This window comes from Diceros bicornis, chromosome 14 (genome assembly GCF_020826845.1).
Source record: "Diceros bicornis minor isolate mBicDic1 chromosome 14, mDicBic1.mat.cur, whole genome shotgun sequence".
Lineage (NCBI taxonomy): Eukaryota > Metazoa > Chordata > Mammalia > Perissodactyla > Rhinocerotidae > Diceros > Diceros bicornis.
In genome coordinates, this window is record NC_080753.1 from 29,053,821 (window position 1) to 29,067,707 (window position 13,887).

The 13,887-nt window shown below is 47.4% G+C and overlaps 1 protein-coding gene across 3 annotated transcripts; it reads right to left on the reverse strand.

Annotated features, from left to right (window-relative positions):
- Nucleotides 1-707: 707 nt before the first annotated feature.
- On the reverse strand, nucleotides 708-10,536 carry ARMC12 (armadillo repeat containing 12). Of its 3 annotated transcripts, none has more exons than XM_058553974.1 (6): nucleotides 10,287-10,536; nucleotides 9,426-9,571; nucleotides 9,068-9,202; nucleotides 3,022-3,195; nucleotides 2,809-2,880; nucleotides 708-1,012 (listed from the first exon to the last, which is right to left on the reverse strand). In XM_058553974.1, the coding sequence occupies exons 1-6, from the start codon at nucleotides 10,447-10,449 to the stop codon at nucleotides 710-712; spliced, it is 993 nt and encodes a 330-aa protein (XP_058409957.1). In that variant the 5' UTR covers nucleotides 10,450-10,536; the 3' UTR covers nucleotides 708-709. The 3 variants fall into 3 exon arrangements, with proteins under 3 accessions (XP_058409957.1, XP_058409956.1, XP_058409955.1); XM_058553973.1 differs by having other exon boundaries at nucleotides 708-1,042; XM_058553972.1 differs by having other exon boundaries at nucleotides 708-1,042; nucleotides 10,206-10,536.
- Between the last annotated feature and the right edge of the window lie 3,351 nt (nucleotides 10,537-13,887).

Here is a 13,887-nt window from a genome sequence, read left to right on the forward strand (position 1 = left end):
ACCTGGTAGTCTGACTCCAGAGCTCTCACCCTTCCCTAATATGCCTGCAGTTGTCTGTCATTAATGCTATCACCAAATATTTTCAGTTCTTCCTTGGACACACGGCAAAATTGATCTTCCCTACACATGTTGGCCAGTGAGATGTGAGCAGAGGTGGTGAGCACCATTTCTGGTGGAACTTTTAAGAGCCAGTGATCATTGCCACGTTCCCTTTTTCCTTCTTTAGGAGTTGTAGAAAAACAACAAAGAGCTATCCTCAGCCTGGGTCCCTGAGAGAAGATGATATGAGACAGACACCTGCTCCTCTATCCCCCAGCTGACCTGCGATGGGCATGTAGCGTGAATAAGAAATAACCCTGGTAATTTTTAAGCCACTAAGATTTGCAGGTTGGTTGTTACTGTGGCATAGCCTAGCCCATCCAGTGATCCAACGCTATACTGTCTTCTGTTGATTATCTTTGGCCTCAGTCTCCAAACCTGCATTCTCCCTGAAACTCCCTGAAAGTATTAGCTGCACATTCAAATTTGAGAAGGGAGTCTGTCCTCCAAACAGGAAGTGGGGATGAGTTTCGGTAGATGTGCCCATGCCTTGCCATGCTCTGGGGCAGGGGTCATGCTGGATGAAATCTCCACCTAGCCCTGGAAGGCCCCGGACAGACACTGCCCCTCAAGCTTCTCTCCCATACTCATTTATTGGCTCATTTTAATTTTATTCCCCATTATTAAAGTAGGAATGACTGGACTGGCAGGAGGAGGGCCGGACTCCCACGTCCTGGGGGCACTGCAGACTGACTATGACCTTGCAGGCCTGAATCTGAACCTCCTCCTCAGGGTGGATGACCAGGGCGAGCAGCCGGTCTGCCAGTCGTGACTCATCCCCAAAGAGAGCTTCATGCAGAGACTGTTCGTTGTAATGCCATTTCACGGCACGGTAGTGGGGTGAATTCCGGCCCTCACTCAGCCGCTCGGCAAACACCAGTACCTCGAACAGCAGACCCCCCGGCTGTGTGGACTGGAACAGGTTCAGGAAGTTAGAGCGCACCTGTGATGGGGATGGAGAGAGGATGGGAATGAAATCCAAGGCAAGTTCTGAAGTTCTTCTTCCGTCGTCCTACTGCCTCAACTCCCCAGTATACCTAAGTTTCAGATTCAACTGTACAGGAATTTTTTAGTTTTCCTTTCATTATCATTCTCTAACATGGTTGCATTATGGTCATAAAACATAAGAGATATGATAGTAATACTGATTCTGGAAAATTTGTTGAGACAAACTTTAAAGCTTAGTATGTGGTGAATTTTTATAAATATTTTGTGTGCTTGAGAGGAATGTGCATTTACTAATTGTAGAGTGTTCTGGGTACGTCTAGTGGCTCAAGCTTATTTGTATTATTCACAGCAAGTTTACCGTTACTAGTTTTGGGTTTTTATCTATTAATTGCTGGAAGAGTAGTTAAAATCTTCCAAATCTTCCGCTGGGGTGGTAGATGTGTCAATTTTTCCTTATAATTATACAGTCGTGAGAAAGAAGAAAATCCTGCCATTTGTGACAACATGAATGGACCTTGAGGACATTATGCTAAACGAGATAAGCCAGAGAAAGGCACATACTGCATGGTATCACTTATATGTGGAATCTAAAAAAAAGAAAAAGGTCAAACTCATAGAAACAGAGTGTAAAAAAAGTGGTTGCCAGGGGCTGGGGGGTGGGGGAAATAGGGAGAGGCTGGTAAAAGGGTACAAACTTTCAGCTATAAGATGAATAAGGTCTGAGGATCTAATGTAAAACATGGTGACTATAGTTGATAACATTGTATTGTATAATTGAAATTTGCTAAGAGAGTAGAACTTAAATGTTCTCACACACACAAAAAAAAGATAAATATGTGAGGTGATGGATGTGTTAATTAACTAATGGTGGGAATCTTTTCACAATGTATACATATATCAAATCACCACAATGTACACTCTAAATATCTTACAATTTTATCTGTCAATTGTACCTTAATAAAACTGAAAAAAGAGAAAAAATTTTTCCTTTTAATTCTATCGTTTTGCCATATATATATATATATAGTGTGTGTGTGTGTGTGTGTGTGTGTGTGTGTGTGTGTGTAAGGAAGATCAGCCCTGAGCTAACATCCATGTTAATCCTCCTCTTTTTGCTGAGGAAGACTGGCTCTGAGCTAACATCTATTGCCAATCCTCCTCCTTTTTTTCCCCCCCAAAGCCCCAGTAGATAGTTGTATGTCATAGTTGCACATCCTTCTAGTTGCTGTATGTGGGACGCGGCCTCAGCATGGCCGGAGAAGTGGTGCGTTGGTGCGCACCCAGGATCCGAGCCCGGGCTGCCAGTAGCTGAGCGCACGTACTTAACCGCTAAGCCATGGGGCAGGCCTTGCCATATATATTTTGAGATTATGTTACTAGGTTCATATAAGTTTAGAGTTGCTTTATCCTTCTGAACAATTAATTATTATGTAGTGACCCTGTCTATACCTAGTAATGGTTTTTGCTATAAGTAATTTTTTCCTCATATTAAATTATCTACATGAACTTTTGTTTTGTCACCTGTGTTCCTGACTCTCAGAGTTCAGAAAGCCCCTCAAAGGAGAATCCTCCTTCCACAAAATAGATTCTGATTCTATTAGTAGAAGGGAAGAGGGGATAGCTTTCAATGTATCTAGTGCAGAGGCAGGAAGAGGAACAAGATGATCTTGTTAGGGTTAAGTCTGTCTGGAGAATCCACGATTCTTCCTTGCCCGATATCTGAGTTGGCATCCATCAGCCCCTCTTCAGTTCCTTTCTCACCTGGCAGTTGAGAATATCATACAGAAGGTCATTCTTCTGTGCTAGGTAGCTCAGCAACCGTGCAGCTTGCACCTGAATAAAGGAAAGAGTAAAGCATGAGAAGGCAGATGAATCTGGGCCTGAAAAAGGAAGAAACAAATCTCCACTCCTCCCTCTAGGTGCTGTGCCAGGGCTGCTCCGGAGGGCAGGGCCTGTGCCATGGTCCTCAGGCACCTGTGCCAGAATATAGTCTGACTGCAGGATCTCCATCAAGGCAGGCATCACCCGTCGCAGCTGTGGATGCACAAAGTCGGGCAGTGGAAGGTTGTTGAGGAGTCTGAGGCCTGCGACGTGCAGCTCTGAGTCCCAGATGGTGGAGATCAGTTCCAGTACCTTGATGGAGTGTTCCTGGGAGAAGGGGGAGAAGAAGGGTCTGCTTTTATATAGTGATCCCCAACACTATCCCAGCCTCTGCCTCCACTCTTCACTGCCTGCACCCGTGACGAGCCAAACCCAACAGACAATTCCGTCTAACTTAAACTCTCAACATTATTTGACCTAGCTGACCACTCCCACCTCCTTGAAATTCTTTCTTCACTTGGCTTCTCTTTCACAGACTTCTTTCCTGGTTCTTCTGCCCAACCTCTTCTCTATCTTCATCACTCCCTTGGTGGTACCATCCAGACTCACAGTATTCAATACTATCCATATGCTGATGCCTTTCAAGTTTCTGTCTCCAGCCCAGCCCTCTCTCTGAACTCCAGACTCATATATTCAGGTAGCAATTCCACTTCTTTCCCAGAATGCTTAATAGACCTCACCAAGTTAACATGCTCCCAGCCCCCAAAACTACTCCTTCTACCGCCTTCCTTCCAGTTACTCAGGCCAAAAATCTATGGTCCTCCTTGACTACTTTGTTTCTCTCACATCTCTTTTCCAATCCTTTAGAAAATCCTGTTGGCTCTACCTTCAAAATCTATGAGCAATCAACCCACTTCTCACCATCCCCCGTCCACCCTGTTCCAAGCCACCATCATCTCTCACTTGGATTTCTACAATAGCCTCCCGTGTCCCTGCTCCCATCTTCACCTCACCCCCACCCCCTCATCTATTTTCAGAACAGCAGACGTGGTAGACACTCACTCCTCTGCTCAAGAGTCCATAGTTCATTCACGGTAAAAGCTGAAGTCCTTGCAGTGGCTTACAAGGTCTGACATGATCTGCCCCTCTCCCCCATTATTTCTTTGACCTCCTCTATTCTCTCCTTTGGTCTCATGGTTCCCATCACAATGGCCCCTTAGCTCTTCCTTGAACATGCCAGGTATACACCTATCTTAGGATTTTTGCACAAGCTGTTCTCTCTACTTAGAATGCTCCCCCTCCAGATATTCACAGCTTACTCTCCTACCTCCTTCAAGACTTTGCTTTAATGTCACCCTCAGCGAGGCCTTCCCTGACCACCCCCTTCTTTAAGACTGCAACTCCACTCCCATCCTAGCCTCCTTATTGCCCATCTTTATTTTTCTCCATAGCACTGTCACGTGTAACACACTTTTAATTTTTAAACCTTTTATTTTCAAATAATTATAAATTCACAGGAAGTTGCAAAAATAGTACAGAGAGGTCCCCTGTGCTCTTCACCCAGTTTCCCTCAATGGTTACATTTTCACCCAGTTTCCCTCAACGGTTACATCTTACATAACTATAATAGAATATCAAAACTAGGAAACTGGTATTGGTACAGCATGTGTCTATAGTTCTATATCATCTTATCATATATGTAGATTCATGTAACCACCGCTCTAATCAACGGATTATTCCATCAGAATTGTCCCATCATCAAAGATCTCTCTCGTGGAACCCCGTTATAGTCTCACTTATCCTTCCCCACCAAAACCAACCCTATCCCCCGGCAACCACTAATCCGTTTTGCATCTCTATAATTGAGTTATTTTAAGAATGTTATATAAATGGAATCATACTTTGTGACCTTCTGAGATTTTTTTTTTTTACGTAGTATAATGCCCTTGAGATCTATCCAAGCTGTGTGTATTAACAGTTCATTCTCTTTTATTACTGAGTAATGTTCCATGGTATGGATTACCAGTTTGTTTAACTACTTATCTATTGAGAGACATTTTGTTTGTTTCCAGTTCTTGATTACTACAAATGAAGCTGCTATGAACAACTGTGTACAGGTTTTTGTGCAGATGTAAGTTTTCATTTCTCTAGGATAAATGCCCAGGAATGCAATGGCTGGTTTGTACAGTAAACGTACAGTTGGGTTTTGTTTTTGTTTTTTTTGTGAGGAAGATTAGCCCTGAGCTAACATCCATTGCCAATCCTCCTCTTTTTGCTGAGGAAGACTGGTCCTGGGCTAACATCCATGCCCATCTTCCTCTACTTTATATGGGACGCCTGCCATAGCATGGCTTGATGAGCAGTGCATAGGTCCATGCCCAGGATCCGAACCTGCGAATCCTGGGCCACAGTGGAGCGCATGAACTTAACCGCTATGCCACTGGGCCGGCCCCCTATAGTTAGTTTTTTTAAGAAGCCACCAAACTATTTTCTAGCGTGGCTGTTGTACCATTTTACATTCCCACCAGCAACATATGAGAGATCCAGTTTCTCTACATCTTCACCACTATTTGGTATTGCCACCAATTTTGAGTTTAGATCATCTAATAGGTGTGTAGTAACATCTCATTGTGGTCTTAATTTGCATTTCTCTAACGGCTAGTGATGTTAAACATCTTTTCATGTGCTTATTTGCAATTCATATGTCTTCTTCAGTGAAATATCTCCATATCCTTTGCCCATTTTCTAATTGATTATTCTTTTTAATATTGAGTTTTGAGAGCTCTTTATGTAATCTAGATATGAGTCCTTTGTCAGATACGTGGTTTGCAACTATTTTCTGTCTGCAGCTTGTCTTTTCATCCTCTTAACAACAGGATCTTTCACAAAGCAAATGTGTTTAATTTTGATGAAGTTCAATTTATCAATTTTTTCTTTTATAGATTGTACTTTTGGTGTCATTTCTACAAACTCTGCATCAAGCCCTAGGTCCCAGAGATTTTCTCCTTTGGAACTGCACCCCCATACCAGCCTTCTTTACCCCTTTCTTTATTTTTCTCCATAGCACTTGTCACATGAAACACACTATGTATTTTACTTATTTGTGTATTGCCTGCCTGCCCTGCTAGAATATAAGTTCCATTGGGACAGGGATCTTTCCTGTTCGGGTCACTGCTATAACTCTAGCGGCGAGCACAGTGCCTTGGCACAAATCAAATGCTCCCTGTACATTTGCTGAACGAATAAACAGATCCGGGCTTCTGAGATGCAAGATGCTTGGACCGAGAGGTATTACCAAAGGCAGGAAACCTCACAAGCTGTACTTTGTGAGTCATGTAAGAAGAAGGTAAGAATCCTGGAGCGAGGACCACATCATTCCCATCAGTACCCTGTCTTCCCTGCCCCCACCTCTTGCCATCTGCTAAGACTTGAAAGACGGGTAGGAGTTAGAAAGCTTGGGGTGCAGTTTCAGGCAGAGGGAACAACAGGCGCAAGGGCCACAGAGTGGGAAAGCATGAAACATACGGTGTAAATGGTTGCGGTTAGGGCAAGGAGTGATCACGCACTTTATGCTGAGAGCCTTGAGGAAGACCAAGCAGGGGGCTGATGGGATCAGATCCCTCTGGAGAGGGTGGTCTGACTTAGGGATTGGGGGAAAGCTCCACTTTGGATGTGTGGGGTCAAAGAGTCACTGGGTTGTCTAATTGGAACAGCTGGCCATGGGTCTGGAGGTCAGAGGAGCCCACAGGCTGTGGACGGAGATGCAGAAGAGCACATCTAGATGGAAACTGAGGCCAGGGGTTGGCTGCTTTCACCTGGAGAGAAGAGAACAGTGGTCAGGTCCTCAGGATACAGACCCTGGGGAAAGAAGGAACAGTGGTGCCCACGCCACCTGCACCAGAACCTCCTGGGGAGCTTATGAAAAGCAGCAGCTCCTCTGTAGAACTGAACTTTCTGGGTGTGGGGCTCCAAAATCTTTGTTTTTAATCAGCCGTCTAGGCAATTCTGATATGCTTGAGAATCACAGCCCAGGGAAACTGAGAAGGCTGAAGGATGAAGTTGAGGTAGCCAGCAAGTAGAGACCTAGAGACATTTTTTTCCCAAAAAGCTTGAGTAAAAAATTTAAAGTGTGAAAATATCAAGTGTTGGGGAGGAAATGATGCAACAGGAACACTTAGGCAGGGCTGGTGGAGGGTGAAAATTGATACAATCCTTCCAGAAAAGTTGGGGGTACCCTTTCACCCAGCCATTCCACTCCTGCGTACTTACCCTAGAGGAAGTCTCCCATGTCCACAAGGGAGAGGTATACGAGAATGTTCACGGCACAATGTGCAAACAACTCAAAAGCCTCCCCATTGGCAAACAGATAAAATAAAATTACAGGGTATTCATGAACTAGGATACTATGCAGCAGTGGAAAAGAAGGAAACACAGCTATCCACAAAGGATGACTCTTTCAATGTTGGGGGGAAAAGGCAAACCACAGAATATAAACAGCATACTTCCAGATACAGGAAGCTTAAAAACATTCCAAACTATATTTTACCTATTCATTTATTGTCTGTCTTGCTCTGCTAGAATATAAGATGATACATGTGTATATGGTAACACTACAAAGAAAACCAAGGAATTGATGAGGAAAATATGGGGAAATGATTGCCTCTGGGCGGGTAGAGAGCTTGGGGTGGGGAGGGGCATCTAACCTATTGGTCATGTTCTGTGTCTTAGCCTGGGTTCTGGTTATGCAAGGTTTGTTTTATCGTTATTCTTTCTACCGTACACACATAAAACGTTTGTTAAGTTTTAAATAGTTTACTTATTTTTAATTTGGGAGAGGGAGACCAGAGAGAGATTTGGAGGTCAAGGAAGAGGTTTCGCTTTTTAAGATGGGAGGGAATAGAGTATGTTGAATACTAATGGGAAGGAGTCAGGGCAGACAGAGGAGAGAGGCCTTCAAGGAAGGGGATGGGATCCACGATGAAATGAACATTGACCGCAGACAGGAAGAAAGCCATGATTTCACGGCACCAGCAGGAAACGATGGGTGTGGAAACAGGTAAGCCTGGGCAGCTGAGAGCAGGAAGCTGAGGGAACTAACATGTGGTGGCTTATATTTTCTCTACATGGTGGTAGTGAAGGCATCAGTGGTCCAGACCGACACAGCATGGGGGGTGTGGTATGATAATATATGGGGTCTTTGTCCCGGGTCCAGGCACAGAGCTCCTAAAATCCTTGCAATTTCCTGATAGGAGTGTCTTTGTCATTCATAACGAGCTCCTTTCTATTACCCCTGAGTTTATGCTAATGAGGTGACTCTTGGCGGACCTCTAGATAGCTTCCGGATGGGGCTGGTGGCAAGAAAGACCAAGCCATGATGCAAGGGCTGGAACTTTCAGCCCCATCTCTGACCTCTCGAGAGAAGGGAAGGGATAGAGATTGAGTTCAATCACCAATGGCAATGATGAACCAATCATGCCTACGTAAGGAACCCTCCATAAATACCCCCACATGACAGGGTTCAGAGAACTTCCGGGTCGGTCAACACATCGAGGCGCCAGGAGGGTGGTGTGCCTAGAGAAGCAGGGAAGCTCTGCACCCCTCCCCCACACTTTGTTCTATGCCTCTCTTCCATTTGGCTGCTCCTCACTTGCATCTTTTCTAATAAACTGGTAAACGTACGTAAACCATTTTCCTGAGTTCTGTGAGTCATTTTAGTGAATTATTAAACCTGAGGAGAGGGCTGTGGGAACCTCCAAATTTACAGCCGGTCAGTCAGAAGGACTGGGACTTGTACCTGACATCTGAAGTGGGGGCAGTCTTGTGGGACTGAGCCCTTACCATGTGGGGTCTGCACTAAATCAAGGTAGACTGTCAGAATTGAATTGAATTGAAGGACACCCAGTTGGTGTCAGAGAGTTGGTTGGTGTCAGAACCTCAGGGGGTTTTCTGTTGCTTGGGGTTCAAAGATACTCCTAGCACCCTAGTTGAGTTTCATCTTGAGATTCAAAGGCTTTTATGACCCTGCGGGGAATCTGACTACCATTTTCCCACTTATATCCAAGGAAAAACATATCTCTGGGTTACAAACTCAGACCCAAACAAACTTCTGGAACATGACCATTTATCCTATGCCCATTAAAGGACCCCTGGACTATGGACAACCTGTGTGGTCCGTCCCACCACTTACCCCTGGGCTCACCTGGATTTTGAGCCTGAATTTTCTGATGCCAGAGAAAGCTTTAAGTGTGTTCAGAGCTTGGATTTTGACACTGTTGTCCTTGTCATCCAGCATGGAGCCCACCAACACGATGTCATCAGTAGAACAAGCAGAGGCCTAGAGTGTGCCAGGAGAGACGGAAGAGACAGGAGAAGCAGGTGTCCTGGGCCCAATCCGCCCCCCCATGTCACCAAGACCCCTCAGCACAACACGCCCCACCCCGCCATCAGCCGGAGAGAAAGATCCCAGGACACAGTCTGGCCAGTCAAGGGGGCAGGAATCAGCTGTAGCCCCCAGGGGCCAGGCTGGCTGGGAGGGACCTCCTGCTTCCCTTCCTCACCTCAGCCTCCAGCAAGTACACACAGCGCGTGATACTGTGCAGGATCATGCTCTTGGCGTACTCATCCTGTTTGCACTCCAAAGAGTTGAGAAGCCTCCGGAGCTCACCTGAGTCCCGCCCATGCCGTTCTCGTTCGATTGCCAGGCCTAGACAGCCACCCCAGCCCAGTTCAGGCTGTGGACTCAGAAGTAATGAAAGAATGGGGTTGGGAAGCAGGAGAGAGGGACCTGGGGACAAGGCTGCCTTGCCTTTTCTAAAGAGAAGCCTTCTTGCTATATGCAAGACCACCATGTATCGCACAAGGATCAGAGTGTGTACTGCACGAGGGCACCAGATCTAATGCTATATTGTTTATATCATAAACATCATAGTTTTGTATATTTACTATAAAAATTTTCTGGTATATGCAATAACATGTAATATTTCATCGTAATCAGTATATGGCAATGATATTCCAGCAGATGGCAATAAAAAGTCTTGCAGAAGGGGTGCCTTTTTCCACTTTGCACAAACTTGTCATATGGGCTAGTGGAGGCTCTGGGCATGAAGGTCCTCCAATTTTCCCTTGGGAGAACTGCTGATGCCAAGTTTCCAAGCAGTGGCATCCTGAGATCTAGAATGAGTGCAGGATTTGGAGACCTATCAGATGAGTCCTGAGGATCCACTTGAGTGCCATCCATTACCCAGGGAACCTAAGCTAGCATCTCTAGCATCTCTAGGGTGGGTCTGAGGAAGATGGAGAGGAGAAAGAGGAAGGAGAGAGGAACTTGGAGGAGTCACCTTTGGGCCCTCCCACACTGGAGGCCTCGGGAGCGGGTGCCTCCTGGGGCAGAGCCCTCTCCCCAGGGCCCGAACACTCACGGGCGATACAGATGGGCGAGTTGCTGCAGAGGGGCGGCTGGCATTTTATGCCAGCCCTGATGGCCTTGTAGAGCAGGTAGATGGCCCCGGCGCCCATGGCCAGGCCCACCACAGTTTTGCGGATGTCCAGCTGCCCCAGGCACGGGGGGACGCTCACGCCCATGTCTTCAGCGCCGCGTTGCGCCCAGGTGGGAGTGAGGCCTGAGGCACCTGGCAAGGGCCTTCCGGAACCAGAACCCTGGCAGGGCCAGGAACCAGAGTACCAGGATTGGAACCCGAGCAACAAAGGAAACTGGGGAAACTGGGATGCAGGGTGGTGGTTGGGAAACAGGCCAGCCAGGGGAGCTGGGAAGGAGAGAAGGTTCAGCTTCGGAGGCTGTAGAAACGAAGCTCAAGACTAGGAGAATAAAAAGTCTGGGAGCAGCAAGGTCCTTCACGTCCCCTCGTCTTTAAGGGAGCCAGATTGGTGGTGCCCCAGCAGGCATCTCCAGAGCTGCCTTTCCTCCATTAGAGGGCAGCAGAGGCCCAATTTCCGGGCTGGGGCCTTTGGACGTTTCTCGGAGGGGGTTTGGGGTGTGCCCACTGTCAGCCCTGCTCCCTCACTCGCCTGACCCTCCCATCTTTGATCTCTTCACCACAGACCCACTGCTGGGCTTGGGACTGTCTCTGCAGGCAGGGTCCCCCTTCCATTGGAGGGCAGCACCTTATAAAGTTTTGCAAAGCCATCGTGAGGCAAGTCGTGAGTCATCTTCCAGCATCTGCATGTTCCCCTGAAGTATTTACCTGTCTGACCAGAAGCTCTTAAAGGCAGTTGTCTTTGCATCGCCAACGTCCAGCACAGAGTGTTGCACTTAGTAGGTGCTCAAACATGACTTCTGTCATTCTTTAAGGACTTAGGGGCAGAACAGTGACAAGAGAGTCTGGATACAGGGGCTCCAAGCCCATTTAACCACTGTGAGCCTGGAGGAGGAAGGGACTCCCCTTGCCTGGGTCTCAGTTTCTGCACTTGTAACCCAAGGGGATCCAGATTTACCATTCTAAAACTCCAGGATTAAAATTTGGGTAGGTCTGTGCTTTTAAATCATGGGGGCCTAAATCTGAGAGTACCACCTCCCACCCCCACACCGTCCCCCCCGCCCCACAGCACATGAGGCTTGAGGCCTTCTCTGGAGTCAGAAAATGCCACCCCCCAGGGGGATGAGAGCCCAACTCTGGAGGCCTTGATCTCTACCACGAGCATGGGGCAGGTGAGACCACGCCCTCCCCTCCTTTTCCCCCTTCCTCAGTGTTCCCACACCCTCTGGCCTCACCTTCTGGTACAGAACAGGGAGGTGACAAGTCCCAAGCCAGGCTCAGGCCCAGAGCCAGCACTGAGCGTGGTTGTACCAGAACAGGGCTTCACCTGCCTGGCTCTGAGCCCCTGTTAGAAGGCTCTGGGTCCTGGGCTGCACCTGGGCTTGAGGGAGGTGGAGAAATAAGGAAACAGCATCCTGGAGATGCTGCAGCCAGCCAGGCCTATCCATTCAGAGCCTTCGCCCTTCACACCCCATCTGCAGGCGACATTCCTACATGGCCAGTCTCTTCCTTTCCTCTCTTCCATCCTTGACCCTCCTCAAGGGTCATTGCTAGCACTCTATCCAGCCCCAAGGCGGGTGACTATGTGGACTCTGCAAGAAGGGGTGACAGAGGCCCCTGGAGGCCTCCCCATTGCCACGGGACCACCTATCACGTCCCATGAACTCCGGGCAGGAAATGGCTGCCTGAGGGGACTGTTTTAGGTTCCAAGGCTATCCTGGTGGATCCGAGGATGGATCCTCCAGAACAAGGTCACTGCCCTTCTCTGGGGTGGGACCCAAAGCTACTGCCCTTCTCTGGGGTGGGACCCAAAGCAGGTGTGGTGCTCATCTGTCCTTCAAAAGGCCTCCAAAGAAGAACTCTTTCCTGGCTGTAACCTAGCTCCTTCCTGCTACACATACAGCCCCATTTCTTTTGGTTCTGCCATCAAATGATTCAGAGGGATTAGAGGCAGAGGCATCCCCAGTATGATATTTTCACTAGCCCATAGCACAAGGAAAAAATAAAGACAGAGGAATGTCGATCTGTTGGTGTAAAGTCAATGACGGTCCTTTCTTGGGAAGGACTGCTTTTGTTTTTTGTTTTTTTTTTTAATTTTATTTATTTTTTTCCCCCAAAGCCCCAGTAGATAGTTGTATGTCATAGCTGCACATCCTTCTAGTTTCTGTATGTGGGACACGGCCTCAGCATGGCCGGAGAAGCAGTGTGTCGGTGCGCGCCCGGGATCTGAACCCGGGCCGCCAGCAGCGGAGCGCGCGCACTTAACCGCTAAGCCACGGGGCCGGCCCCAGAAGGACTGCTTTTGATTCAGATGATGTCTTTCTTATTTTGAGGAGAATTAAAATGTACTTGCTTTTATGAAATGATGGTGATAATAGATGGTAGTTGTGTTTTCAATGTTCTTAGGGAACATAAATTAAAAGCTGCAACTCTTTGTGGGAACTTGGCTTTTATTTGTTTTTTCTGTCAAATCCAGAAATCTGGAACCATTTGCTAGAGAAGTCTGAGATTCCAAATACACACAGCCAGTCCCAAGTTTCTTACCTGCCCTCAACAACGCAAAATGACATGGGCTGCCCCACAGCACACCTCTCTGCCATCTGTGTTCCCATCTGTGCCAGCTGTTGTTCCCATAGTGTTAGGTGTAATTTACTGAACAACAGTGTGGGCTCTAGCCAGGCTGCCAGAGTTCAAAACCGGTTCAGCCACTGACTTCACTTGGGATCTCTTGGTGCCTCCTTTTCCCCATCTGTAAAATGGGAATGATAATAATACCTACCTCATAGGGTTGTGAGGATTAAGCAAAGTATTTGGAAGAGTGCCCAGCACATGGGGAGCTCACCAAATGTTGACAATAATATTACTATTATAAGCAGGTTTCACCCGGACAAAAGTGTTGGGTGTGGAAAGGCAGTGAGCACACTGGTGGGCCTCAGTGAGGCTGAAAGGCACATTATTCAGCCCCTTCCACTCCCCCTTTAACCCTCCCACCCTGGTCTTCTTCAGTCTAACCAGTCTCCACTCCTGTAACCCATTAAACTGCCTTGAACACCTTTGGAACCCTCTTTGAAGCCCCCACAAATACCTAAACCAGGAGCACTATCCCCCAGCCCATTCCCCTGAGCTACTTTGTTCCTAAAAACCATCTTCCCCTCCGTGAAACCCTAGGACCACCTCCTCATTCTCTTTACCAGGACTCTGGTAATGGGTGTTTCAGCCCAGTAAATTAGAGAAGTCTAATACGCTATTGGGGGCCTACTGGGCAAGACAGTGCTGGGCCTTACGAGGATGACCCTGAAGGCCCAGCGCTTGCACGCACAGGAGAAACTAAGGGGAAATTAGCCTACTCCATAGTCTAATGAAAAGCCTGTTGGAGTCCGACCGGCTTGGGTTTGGGCCAATTCCACGATCTGACTCTCAGTTTCCTCCTCCAGAATACAGGCCTATTAATACCCACCTACTACGGGAAGTGCTGTCAGGACTGAATGAACGTACGTTGTGACTGTCGTCGCACAGGGGACGCTCA

What these genes read in the sequence shown, in the direction of transcription:
- ARMC12 (XM_058553972.1), bottom strand. Translation starts at nt 10,449, where the DNA reads ATGGGCGTGAGCGTCCCCCCGTGCCTGGGGCAGCTGGACATCCGCAAA. An exon ending in TGTACTTGCTGGAGGCTGAG is followed by an intron (nt 9,203 to 9,425) that starts GTGAGGAAGGGA and finishes GGCACACTCTAG; the next exon opens with GCCTCTGCTTGTTCTACTGA. An exon ending in CAGACTATATTCTGGCACAG is followed by an intron (nt 2,881 to 3,021) that starts GTGCCTGAGGAC and finishes TCCTTTATTCAG; the next exon opens with GTGCAAGCTGCACGGTTGCT.